The sequence below is a fragment of the Sorex fumeus genome, unplaced genomic scaffold, assembly GCF_029834395.1.
Source record: "Sorex fumeus unplaced genomic scaffold, SorFum_2.1 ptg000008l, whole genome shotgun sequence".
In the NCBI taxonomy this organism is placed as follows: Eukaryota; Metazoa; Chordata; class Mammalia; order Eulipotyphla; family Soricidae; genus Sorex; species Sorex fumeus.
In genome coordinates, this window is record NW_026606065.1 from 74,343,595 (window position 1) to 74,357,180 (window position 13,586).

General features: G+C 36.1%; 1 protein-coding gene across 4 annotated transcripts in view; it reads left to right on the top strand.

Annotated features, from left to right (window-relative positions):
• Nucleotides 1-13,586, top strand: part of NAA16 (N-alpha-acetyltransferase 16, NatA auxiliary subunit) — a 58,955-nt gene that overhangs the window by 15,254 nt on the left and 30,115 nt on the right. For all 4 annotated transcript variants that reach the window (XR_008791747.1, XM_056109880.1, XM_056109882.1 and 1 more), the window contains 5 exons: nt 371-505; nt 1,244-1,397; nt 3,039-3,158; nt 6,710-6,805; nt 10,720-10,826. Coding sequence is in view for 3 of the 4 variants with exons in the window: in XM_056109880.1 (XP_055965855.1) it covers nt 371-505; nt 1,244-1,397; nt 3,039-3,158; nt 6,710-6,805; nt 10,720-10,826 (612 nt within the window). In the remaining variant the exon portion in view is untranslated. The remainder of the gene's footprint in view (nt 1-370; nt 506-1,243; nt 1,398-3,038; nt 3,159-6,709; nt 6,806-10,719; nt 10,827-13,586) is intronic.

The window sequence follows — 13,586 nt, forward strand, 5'->3', positions numbered from 1 at the left end:
CTAGAAGAAACTCATTTCATCACTGTATCACTGTCCTCCCATTGTTCATCAATTTGGAGCGGGCCCAGTAACATTATGAGACTTTTTACTACCTCACAGGTAGCTTGGCAGGCTTTGCCGTGTGGGGGGAGACACTCTCGGTAGCTTGCCGGGCTCTCCGAGAGGGGAGGAGGAATCGAACCCAGCTCTGCTGGGCTGGCTGCATGCAAGCCCTATTGCTCCAGCCCTCTTAAAACATATTAAATGTGAATATTTTAGAGAAAGTTGAAAAGTAAAAGAAGTTTAGAAAGTAAAAATTTAAGATTGTTTCCTTTTCTTAATTTTCATCAAATATACCGTGATCTACAAAAAGATTTTTTTTTTTTTTAAGGAGACAAGATATCAGCTTCTTCAGTTACGCCCAACACAACGTGCTTCCTGGATTGGATATGCTATTGCATACCATTTGCTGAAGGATTATGATATGGCACTAAAACTATTGGAAGAATTTAGACAAACTCAGCAAGTAAGGACCTCATTTAACATTTTTTTAATTTTCACTCAAACAGTTGACTTCCTCATTACTCCTATTCCCACATAAGAAGTAAAGTCTTTGAGACTGAAAATTTTGAAAAAAATTTTTTTTAAATAATTGGGAATGCTTTCAAATTTATTAGTTTTCTAATCTTCTGGATGTGAAGAAGTTTATCTGAGTGTTTATGAGATATTGTTAATTCTCTGTTTGCTATTGGTCTGTTTATATTTTTTATTTTTAAATTAATTTTAATAGACTGAATTTCCCTAAGAATTCGTCTATTTGACTAATAGAAGTATACTTTTAAAAGTATACAGCTTTTCATAATCGGCGTATGAGCTTTGGGGTCTGGCAATGTTCCTCTTTGCTTACTCTTGACTCTCTGCTCAGGTATCACTCCTGGCAGGGCTTGGTGGACCATATGGGGTGCCAGGGATCGAACCTGGGTTGGCTGCATGCAAGGCAACTGCCATACCCGCTGTACTATTGCCCCGGCCTCTTGGTGATTCTTAATTAAAGGTTTGTCATTTTTTTTTAAGAGATCCAGCTTGTGATTTTATTGATTCTCTTTGTGAAAGTGTGTGTTGTTTTATTTGTTCAGTACTCAGCCAAGCAGTTTACAACTCTGCCATAGCTCACTCCTTGCTTGTGAAGTGTATCAAGGTCTGTAACTGTTTATGCAATTAATTATATAAATGAACTGATTTTGTCATTTCCCCCCCCCACTAGGTTCCCCCGAATAAAATAGACTATGAATATAGTGAACTGATATTATACCAGAATCAGGTGATGCGAGAGGCAGAGCTATTTCAGGAATCTTTGGAACATATAGAAACATATGAGAAACAAATATGTGATAAGCTTTTAGTAGAAGAAATTAAAGGTAAGTTGAGATGCCTTTTTAATGGCCACAAAAGAACAAAAATAATTTATTTTGTTTTAGCATTACGGTAAAACTTGTGTGAACCAGAGATATAGTACATCTCTGAATGTAGTTAAATACAGTTAATAGTCAAGGGTATTACCAGGCCATGTATTTTTATTTTGGGCTATCTCTTTAGCCTCCAGGTACATTGATTTTAGTTTTTGTTTTTGATCTACACCTGTCAGGGCTTAACACTCCTGGTGGGGTTTGGAGAACCATATGTGGTGCTCGGGATTGAAATGACATTTGCTCTGTGAAAGGCAAGTTCCTTAGCCACTGTACTATCTTCTGGTTCAAATATTCATGTTGATGAAGCTTTGATCATTCATTAGTTATCCATTCCCCGAGCATACTGTTACTAGAATGCTCGATTGCAATTAAAGTTATTTAAAATTTAAATTTCATATAGATGCTAGATTTACAAAGCATAATAAACAATAGCTAACACTTCGTATATTTGGTAGTATGGCATAATTCTAAATCGGTGTTATTTTCATTAATTTTTTTGGCAGTTTAAGAATGGAGGAAATGAAAGCTTTTGAGACTTGGCTCAAAGTTTCTTAAACTTTTAGATACTAGAGTTGATCTCTAAACCTTTCTTGCAATGCTGTGGATAGAACTCAATGGTCTCACATATGCAAGGCAAGTGCTGTACTGTTGAATTCCATCTCTAGCCTGTGAATGAATTTCCTGTTTAAAAACCAATTTAGGGGCTGGAGCAATAGCACAGCGGGTAGGGCATTTGCCTTGCATGTGTCCGACCCAGGTCCGTTTCCCAGCATCCCATATGGTCCCTTGAGCATTGCCAGGAGTAATTTCTGAGTGCAGAACCAAGAGTAACCCTGTGCATCGCTGGGTGTGACCCAAAAAAGAAAAAAAACAACAATTTAAATAGACTTTACTTTATTTGGGGGAGGGGTGGGGTAGATCACACCTGCTCAGGGATCATGCCTACTGATGCTAGGGGCTAACCAGATTAAAATCAGGGTTGGCTGCATGCTCGTTCAGTTCCTTGTACCACATAATCTCTTGAGCACTGTATCTGCTTAGTTGTCAGAAAATTGCCTGGAAGAGGACTTAAGAGATAGTACAGTGAGAGGGGCTCTTGCCTTGCACAAGGCGGACCCACGTTTGATCCCCTGTGCCCCACATGATCACTTTATACATATTTGATCTGTGAGAGGAAGTAGAAATTGAGTATTAGTGTAGAAGACTTTGTTATAAACAAAGTTTTTTTCTGAAGGCAAACTGAATTTCTGTTTACTTACGCAAACTATGTAATATGCCCCACTGTGAAGCATATATGGTTCTTTCACTTGATCACTTGACTTCCCTGTTAATCATCGATTTGCTCGAGCGGGCGCCAGTAACGTCTCCATTTGTCCCTGTCGCGTGCTAGTGTAGCCCAATGGCGTCTGTTTGTTCTAGGAACACGAAGAGCCTCAAACCGATCGTTCAGGGTCTTGAATGGGTCAGTAATTACAATGGGTCTCATGGTTCTTTCATTACCTGTTAAGGCTGCTAATGCTTTGTGAATATGCAGTCACAAAGGCATTTAATATTAAAGTAAAATGAATGTGATTTTAAACGTAATTGCAGGAGAAATGTTGTTGAAGTTGGGAAGACTTAAAGAGGCCAGTGAAGTATTCAAGAACTTGATTGATCGGAATGCAGAAAATTGGTCTTATTACGAAGGTCTGGAAAAAGCTCTGCAACTTAGTATGTAATCTTCTCCTACATTACCTTTTCTTAACTAATGCTTAAATTATCATAAAATGTAAAGTTGTAATAATAATTGAAAGACGATTTTGTTACTAATCTACATTTATGAAAATTGTTGGTGAACACGAAAAATAATTTAAATATTTTTACTTTGTGGTAAGGAATTTTTGGTTCCTTGACTCATTTAGATGTTTATACTGCAGAGAAAGGGATGAAAATGAGCATTTATTTTCTGGGAAATGTTACAGTATTTAATATTTTAGTTTACTTAAATTTTTTGGATTTGGGTCACACCAGTATTGTTCGGAGGCTACTCCTGGTGCCCAGGGGTGGTTCTCAAATGGTGCTTGGGGAGCTGTGTGAGTAGTGTCCCCACCACTTTATTAACAGTTGTAAACAATTACAAGTCTGCGGACTGCCAAATTTTCTTTCTCCCTCCTTCCCTTCCTTCCTCCCTCCCTCCCTCCCTCCTTCCCTCCCTCCCTCCCTCCCTCCCTCCCTTCTCACTGCACCGCTATCTCTCTGGCAAGATTTCTTAAGAGATGGAGTACAAACTCTGAGCACAACCGCATATCAGCCTGATGGCTTTGTGCAACATAGTACTGTTGTGGAGGTCTCCCCACCCCCCCTAAATAATGAGGTTTGATACTCTCAACTTCTAAATAGAGATTTGAGGCAAAGAAAGTTTGCTGTGTTTACATAGTATTCTAGCATCATCATAAATATTATTCTCTTAATGTTAAACAGGGTTAAAATGTGTAGAGCAAATCTAGAATTTCCAAAATTCCCTGATATTTTCATAATTAAGTATTGAAAGGGTTAACATTCCTAAAATCATATTTACTCATGGATAAATATATGGGTCAGGTAACCATGAAACTACGATTTAAGGTATTGTAGTTAAAAACAGCGAATTAAAAAAATTAAAAAGTATTTTATCAAGGTAACTAAATGATATTTATAGAAGTAACAGATATGAGAAAAGTGTGTTGCTTCTTAATCATTTTGTAAATTAATCCAAGTTCTATTTGTATGCAAATTATTTTGTTGTTGTTGTTGCTTTTGTTTCTGAGCCAGCCCCTGGCAATGATCAGTGGTTATTCTTAACTCTGCACTCAGGAGTTTCTCACTCCTAGCTGTGCTCGGAGGACCATATGGGATGCTGGAGATCATACCTGAGTTGCTTCTGTCTCTGGTCCCAGACAGTTTTAATTTTTTCTTGTTTGTGGGCCATGCTTGGCAGTGCTACTTCTAGTTTGATGCTAAGGGATTGCTCTAGGCAGTGCTTAAGGGATAATGTGGTGCTTAGCCACCACCCAGCCTTGGACTATTTCCCTGTCCCTTTCTTAAGAAAATGATGAAAATGGAAACATTGATTAGATCAAAAGAACTTTAAAAAGAGAAAAAGAAGTCACATACCTTAACACGTTGATGCCTGGTGCGTACTGTTGGTGGCTCAGATTGGATGTCATATTGGATAGATTTTATCAAAGAAATGATTATTGTTGCCAAAATTTTATATTACAGTTTGGTGTGGCACCATCTGACAGAGCAGAGCAATATTAATGAAGGTACCAGATGGCAAGAACACAGATGGCAGCACCAGAGTTAGGGTGTTAGGGTTGGAAGCCTGAAATAAGTGTTTTTACTTGTGTAGCATGTAGTTACATCAGTTACATGTAGTAAGGCAGTTGCCGTACTAAAGTGAATGTAATATATTCCATATGTCAGGATCCATGCTTATTGTACATTGTGTTGATTATGAAACTAATTGCATTACTTTATCTTTTTAGGTTTCTTAGGACCTTTTCTCCCCCATATGGTAAGTTCTGGAGCTCCAACTTGTGACTTCAAATAGGGCATTGAAATGGTTTTGTTTGTTTTAGTGTTGACTACATTTTTATAAGATTTGTTGTATCTGGAGCAGTAGATTTTTTCTTTTTTAATATATTCTTATTCTCTAAAATAAGCATAATTATGAGAACAGTTTTTTAAAAATAATAAACTTTCATGTAAATTTTAGTATAAGGGTCCTTGATATTTTTTGAAATCTCCAAATGACCAGAATGTGAAAGTTTTCACATATGCCAGTTTTTTAAAACCTAGCCACATTGGAGCTCCAAAACATATTTTTGGGGGAAGGAAAGAGTCTAAACAAAATCAGACTTTATCTTTCAAAGTGCTGTTTATGATCTTGACTAGAGTACTGCATTTATTATGGAGATTGTTACTATACCGAGGGTTATTCTTAAAGTAGTTTTTCTTTTTGTGATCTGAATTACTAAAATGATAAAATTTTAAAACAGGTTGTTTGCTTTTTCTTAAATTTCTACGGAATGTTATTTAAGAGTAATGAAATAGGTCCAAATCCTACTTTATGAATCATTGTGAACTAACTTGTAGTTTATTATGCGTCCTCTATTAAATACTACAAAGTTAGATTGGTCTTAGGAGGAAAGATAAAAGTTTGTTAGTATATGTTAGAATTTTCCATTTAGTTAGATTATTAGTAACAAAAATTCTTATTGAATATTTATTTTTATTTTTTGGCCACTCAGGGTATCATGCATTGTTAAGGATCTAACCTAAGGCCTCCTATATCACTCAGCCCATTGAACTATCTTTCCAGCTCCAGTTAATCTTTTATTTTTGTTCTATCTCACAGTCTCCCCCACACCCTCCCGGGCAGTACTGGGACTACTTCTTATTCTGCCTTGGGGAGACAGATCATGCAGTGTCAATGAGTGAACCCAGGCCTTTTATCAGACAGAACACGTTCAACCCCTTGAGCTCTCTCTTTGGCCCCCCCGGCTCATCTTTTTATATAAAAAACATTTGTATTCTTTTTATACTTGTGTGTAATGTGTATGTGTGTGTGTGTGTGCGTGTGTACATGTGTATGTGTGTACTGGGGATTGAACCAAGTCACATGCATGAAAAACATACACTTGACATCTGAGCCATATTTGCATTTTGGGGGCTTGAGAGCACAGCCAGTAGGGTGCTTGCCTTATGCATTGCTGAACCAGGTTCAGTACCTGGCACCCAATATGATCCCCTATGCTACGAGGAGTAGCTCCTGAATGGGGGGCCAGGAGTATACATATCCCTGAGTATCGCTGGATGTGGGCCATGAACAGAATTTTTAAAAATCGCATTATCTTAAAACTTACTATTTTTTTTTTACGTCTAATCAGTAAGCATCATTATACTTATGGAATGTGTGTTAGAATATTTATGTAAGATATTTTATTAATGGAACGTTTTCTTGTTCATGAATTATGCTCAAAAATATGAGTAGTTTTTGTTGAATCTGTTATATCTGTATGATTTGAGTTTTTAGAATCTTGTGATAAAGGTTGTTTTGCATTTCTCTAGCCATTGGGTTTAAAATATTAATTTACTTATCACCATAGTTTTCAATATCATTTTTCTAAAGTTGAGGACAGTTTTAATACTGATAACGTATTTTTATAACATTTAAAATTTATTCTGTTGTATGGAAAAGTCTTGGTGCTTTGAATCTTATACATATTTACTGATAATAGGCACTTTAGAAGAGAGACTTCAAGTTTATGAAGAAATTAGTAAGCAGCACCCCAGAGCAATTTCACCTAGAAGATTACCTTTGAATCTTGTCCCAGGTAATAATAAGATTTTTTTTTAATTAGTAAAAGTAGTGGAAATTACTCAACACCATTCAGTTTTAAAATAGGAGGGTTCTTTTAAAGAGCTTTATATCTACACCAGTCTTGGGTGAGAGTGATATAATTTCCATGCATATATTAATAGTGTCAGTGTATGGTTTTAATTGTCAAAACATGCATTTATAAAATTATACATGACCTTAAAAAAATTAACTCATTTAGAATTCCCTAGAATTGGTGATGAGTTATTTGTGAGCACTGTGGGTTAAGTGGTAGAAGTTTCGAAGTTTTAGATTTTTATTCTTAGCACATGATCATATGAAATGTGGACTCTCCTAAGAAATCAGTGTTGTTCTTAAAGTCTGTCTCTCCTCTGCCCTACCGCTATGCTATTGCTCCAGCCCTTGAACCTTGGTTCAAAATTTCAAGTATTGTTTCAGCCTTGACAAACTCCAGCACCTATTCATGATGAGAAAAACTCAACAAAATAAAAGTTGAAGGGACTTTCCTCAGTATAGTCAGAACTATTCACCTACCACAAGCCCACAGAAACATTATACTCAATAGAAAAAAGCTAAAAACTGTCTCTCTAAGATAAAGCACTAGACAAGGTTGCCCACTCTCACCACTTCTGTTCAGTATAGTTGTGGAAGCACTTACCATAGCAGTTAAGCAAGAAAAAGGTATTGGGGTGGAGGTGAGTGGTTAGGGGGGAGAAGGGGAGAGAAAGAAAAGTGCCATTGAGGCAGGTTGTTAGGGAATAGTATCTGAAGGGAAACTGAGGACAGGGGTGGCGAGAAATGTACACCATTTAAGGAATTGATGTTGAAACATTGTATGACTAATGCCAGTCATGAACAACTTTATCTCTGGGTAATTCAATTAAAAAGGAGGGGGAATGCTTTGGGGTCTCTTCCTGGAGGTGCTTAGGGGACTACTTCCTGGGATTAAACTTGGGTTTTCTGCATGAGAAGCATGTGCTCAGTTCATTGAGAAAATTTTTCTGACTTCCCTCCTTGCTAAGTAAAAGATTTTCTGTGTCTCCTGGCCCCCAGGCTTATAGGTAGCCATACCTGTAACTGATGTGTTTTTCTAAAATACAATCTTTGTACGAGCAAATGTTTGTCTGTGTGTGAATGTAGTTTCTATATAGTTGTGCGTCCCCTACCCCCTGCCTTTGTAAAAAAATAGTAGTACAGACTGAACTTTTCTTTTCATCTAGTTTTGCATCTGGATTGCATTCTCTTGTCAGCACGTAAAGAGCTTCCTCATTCTCTCTTACACATGCAGCCTAACTAACAGTTTAATGGGAATAGAAACTTTAAATGGATAATTGAGGGTTGTGTATTTTACCTTTTAAATATGCTAAGAAAGTTGATCATGCAGTGGAATTCAGAGTAGCTTCTGACATAAAAATATGTTTCCTTTGCACTTCGTAGCTGACATGGTTTCTCTCCCCTAGCATCCCATGTGGTTCCCCAGCATTGCCAGGAATAATTTCTGAGCATAGAGCCAGAAAGAAGAAGCCCCTGAGCATAGCTGGGTATGACCCCAAAATAAACTAGGAAAAAATAATAAAATGTTAGTCTTTTCAGTGATGATAGTAAATATAGAAAAAATTATTGTTATTTTGGGGATGTTTGGGTTCACACCTGACAGTGCTTGGGGTACTTGTACAGTGTAGGGAATTGATTGAACTTGATTGGTGCACAGCATGTGCTCTATCTAGCTTGTTAAAGCTGTCTCCAGAAAAGATGAGTCTAGTGCTAGAGGGTCCTTCAGGGACCACCATTGCCATCCCACGGATGCTTGGGAGACCATGTGATATTTCAGCCCTTTGAGCGATCTACCTCCAGTCCCTAGGTAAAGATTCTTAACTTTAGAAATAGAATAGCTGACACCTTTCAAGGTATTTTTTAGACAATGTTTATTGAGTGGTTACTCTGTACTAACCACTTTGCTTTATTGCTCTTCGCTTACCATTTTATTTGAACCACGTAAGAGTACTCTTGAGGCTGATGATACTGTGATCCTAATCTTAAGAGTGGAGAAAGTGAGGTTCTTAGTGGTCAACTAATTTGCCCTAGTAGAGTAACAGTAAATAGAGGAATATATTTCTCTTTAGTAGCAGTGTCCCTTGCTGTCTGTCACAATATTGTAGGTTTGTTTTGTTTTGTTTTCAGCCTCACTGACTGTATTTAGGACTTTCTCCTCACAGCGTGCTCAGGAATCAATCCTGGCAGTTCCGGGGGCACCATATGCAGTGTCAGAGTTAGTCACATGCAAGGCAAGGACCTAATTTCTCTGGCCCTCATATTCTTAGTAGATGTAGTATATCAGCAAGTGTTGGTGGAAATATTTGATTTTTGAAACTACTTTTTTTTTTTTTTCCCCTTTCTGGGTCACACCTGGCGTTGCACAGGGCTTTACTCCTGGCTCATGCTCTCAGGATTTACTCCTGGCGGTGCTTGGGGAGATGCTGGGAATCGAACTCGGATCAGCTGCGTGCAAGGCAAAACGCCCTACCCACTGTGCTATCGCTCCAACCCCACTGCTTCTCATTTTTAAGGGCAATTTCACCTCTTTAACTCAGAGTGGAGTATTACCAACAAACGGTTGCAATGGTGTCTGATTTTTGAAAGCCAAGTAGTTTGTATGTGATCTAATAAGAGTAGAAATTATTTGAAAACAGACTCCATAGTTAATCTAATGTTGAACCTATTTTTATAATTTAATGTTTCCTTTCCCAACAAAACTTGAATTCCTTTTTCAAGTTTTTATAACATCTGGCTATGTTGAGTACATAGCTTAGCACTGTCAGTCTCAACAAAATAAACACTTTGTGTTGTTAAGGTTTATTTGTGTTGTCTTGGTAAAAAAAAATATCTTACTTTAATAGTGTTACTTTCGGCTTATTTTTTCATTCTGTGTCTTTTAAAAAAGAGTGGCAAAATTGATGGGGTCTTTGATTTTGCACTGCACCCAGCTGTGCGTAGCTTACTCCTGGCTCTGTACTAGGTATCACTCTTAGCGGGTCTTTGGAGACCATATGGGGTGCCAAGGATCGAACCTAAGTTGGTCATGTGTAACGCAAGTGCCTTATCCCACTGTACTCTCTCAACCCCTAAATTGATGTTTTTATACATTAAATATCTGAATATAAAACACATATTTAAAAGAAAAATATTTTCCTTTTATTTTACTTTCAGAAAGTAATACTTAAGTTTCTGTTAAAGGTTTAGCAATAGTAGAGGATGATTTACCTGATGTTGGAAGCAGATGATTGTTTTAATTCATACATCAGTTGTTTCATGGCATAGACTAATGTTTGATATACATTTATATTACTTATTGTCAGTGTAAACCAGTGGAATGTTTATATTCACGAGGGCAGAATTGGAAAACAATTTCAGTCTGTTATATCCCCCATACTTTGATCAGTGTCTGGTACACAGTAGTTGTTTTATATATGATAGTGCAATGAAGGACTGTTGAAGTCAGTCTTTAATTGTTTTAGTATTTTAACTATTTTGATGGCTATTTGAGTATAGTCCTGGTTACAGTAAAATTTTTATAGTTTGCAGTGTTCTTTATGAATTGTCTGCAGATAACTGCATGGTTTATACTGTTTAGTGAAAAAGAAACTTGTTATAGGGTCTGTAATCTGAATGGAATGTGGGTTATTCAGTTACTCTACCTAAAACCCCATAATTGTTTTGTTTACCTATCATTTGAAATGTTCCTCAAAGATATTTTGAACTTAGATCTAGGGAAAATACTTTTATATTTGCTATTATGCTTTATGGTGGTAATAAAAATTGAATATAGAGGTAATTATTTATGAGGCAATTTTATAATTTTTAAGAGTGTTTTCATCAATTGAAATATAATAAAATCACTTTTGTTTCTAGGTGAAAAATTTAGAGAACTAATGGATAAATTCCTGAGGATTTACTTCACTAAAGGCTGTCCACCCTTGTTTACTACTTTGAAATCTTTATATTACAATACAGAAAAGGTAAAAATTGGTTTTTATTTAGTTTTGTTTTAAATGTTTTTTAAAAATGAAATAAGAATTCCATGTAAATAATTTAGTATGATTTATTTTTTTTCTATTCTGTTATTCACCTTAGTATAAAGGAAATGCCAATCTTTAGATTTCTAAAATGTAGGCTTTAAAAGTGCTTTGATTATGAAGGTTCTTTCTTAAAAATGGATATACTTAAATGTATCAGCAGGGATCTGTATTTAGCTACTTTATGATAATTATTTCATAGTATAATTATGGATTTTTAAATTGGGGATGCATGCTTTTAAAAGAACCTGAATAATTTAGTTAGTACAACAGTAAAATACTATTTGGTCATTTTACTGAGAATTGTTTTAATAGACTAAATTTTAGTAAGGAAGTTAGTTTTTTTAAAAGACGCTTTCTGCTTTTTTGAAGTTAGAAAATAGTCATTTCATAAATACCTCTTTGCAAACAAGCATTGCTTATTTATTAAGGTCTAAAATCTTGTTTTCCTTTCTGTAAAGTTTGACAAACTAAATTCCTTAATATTTGTATTGTGCTTTACTTGATTAGTGATTTTTTTGTATTTTTTACTTGTATTGTGATTTTTACTTGTTTTTTACTTGTATTGTGTATTTTTTTGTATTTTTGTATTTTTACTTGTATTTTACTTGTTTTTTATTTGTATTGTGATTTACTTGATTGTTCATAGGTTAGCTATTAATTTTTTGAGGTAGAGTGACTGACTCAGAAAAAAATATGTACCAAGTGCCTATACAAGTAATTTCTGTGGATTATTTTAGTTAACATTTGCCAAAATATTTTTATTTAGCAAAATTGACAAAAGAAAGTGAGCTAAAATGTCAGAAATAATAATGAACTTGTATATGTGAATTAGAATCTTTGTAACATCAGCACTATCTTGAAGCAACTGAGGGCATTTATTATTAAGGAGTTTGTTCCTCTTGGACAAGTTGCTGAGCTTTTACTGGCTTTCTTGGTTTTCACAAGGGGTCATAGACTTAAGATCTTTCTAATATTGATCTAAAATTACCACCATAAAACTTTTGATGGTATTTTACAAAGTATAAAATTGCCACTTTTAAATAAGACACTGAGAATGAATTTATATCTTTAGGATTTTGGCAGTGGTAAGAGGCTATTCCTGGCAGTGTGCTCGTAAGTGATCTCTGGCAGTGCTTGATAGACTCTATGTGGTACTGGGGATTTGAACATTGGCCAGCAGTTTACAAGCACCTTATTTGCTGTACTATCTCTCTGGCATTCCTTTTTTTTTTTTTTTTTTTGCTTTATTTTTCGGGTCACACCCGGTGATGCACAGGGGTTGCTCCTTGCTCTGCACTCATGAATTAGTCCTGGCAGTGCTCAGGGGGCCATATAGGATGCTGGGAATTGAACGCGGATCGGCTGTGTGCACGGCAAACGCCCTACCGGCTGTGCTATCACTCCAGCCCCTCTCTGGCATTTCTTTAATTTATTAAGGAACCTTTGATACCTCGTTAATGTTAATTTTAGGCATGCAACAGAAATGTTTTCAGGTACTTTTGAGAAATGAACTATAGAAAATTAGTTTACATGTTAAAATTTAGTGCAGTGAGGAAAACTTCATAAGTATGGGAAATAGTTTTCAAATACCAGTTGAGAAATATTAATCAGTGAGGGTGTTAAGAGTTAATGACACTGCCTTCCCCCACCCTGCCAAATCTCCCTCATGTGAGAGCCTGACAGTCCTGTAACTTTTTTTTAATTTTTATTAGTGAAACACCACGAGGTACAGTTGTAGACTTACAAATTTTTGTTTTTGGGTTTCAGTTATACAATGATCAAATACCCATCCCTCCACCAGTGCCCATTTTCCACCACCACGGATCCCAGTATCCCTCTTACCCAGTCCTGTAACTTTGGAGTCTTGCATAGCTAAATCACTAATAGCCTGCAGTAGCAGGGGGCTTTACCAGATAAATCAGTTAACATGCTTTGTATATTGTATGTGTTATTTGCTGTGTTCTTATAAAGAAAAAAGCTGAGTATGGAACTGGGTAGGTTGAGAAAGCTAGACTTTTTAAACAAAGTCACAGGGAAGATAATAGCATTTATAATAGCAATTTGCAACAATATGCTATACCATATTTTTCATACTATAAGTTTGAAAAATCTATTTACAAGCAATACAAGTGGACATGTACAGTTCAAACCTTTGTTGTTCATAGGTTAGCTGTAATTTTTCAGTCTGTATTTTTTTTTTTAATGTGGGAGTATTGCTATTTTTTCAGCCATTGTTTAGCCTGATTGAATTGGGCATGAACTCCACCTTACTTTTTTTTCCCCCTTTTTTATAATTTTATTTATTGAATCACCGTGAGAGCAGTTACAAAGCTTTCGGTTTGTCTCATTCATGCAGTGAAACACCCGTCCCTTCATCAGTGCCCATTTTCCACCACCAAAAGCCCCAGTATACCCCGATCCCACACCCTCCCCCTACCTGTGGGGCAGATGATTTATACATTACTCTCTCTCTACTTTGATTGCATTCAATATTTTGACACCAGACCCACCATTATTATTTGGGATTTTACCCCAACACTCAGATCTGCCAAAGAAGGCAACAGTAGACAATTTTTTTCTATTGCTGGTCTGAATAACATAAATTTTGTTTTGACGGTCTCAAGCTGAATATTTTATTCATTGGTATTATACTTCTTTATAAAGAAATGTATAACTTCAGCCTGTGTTGTAACTTAAAAT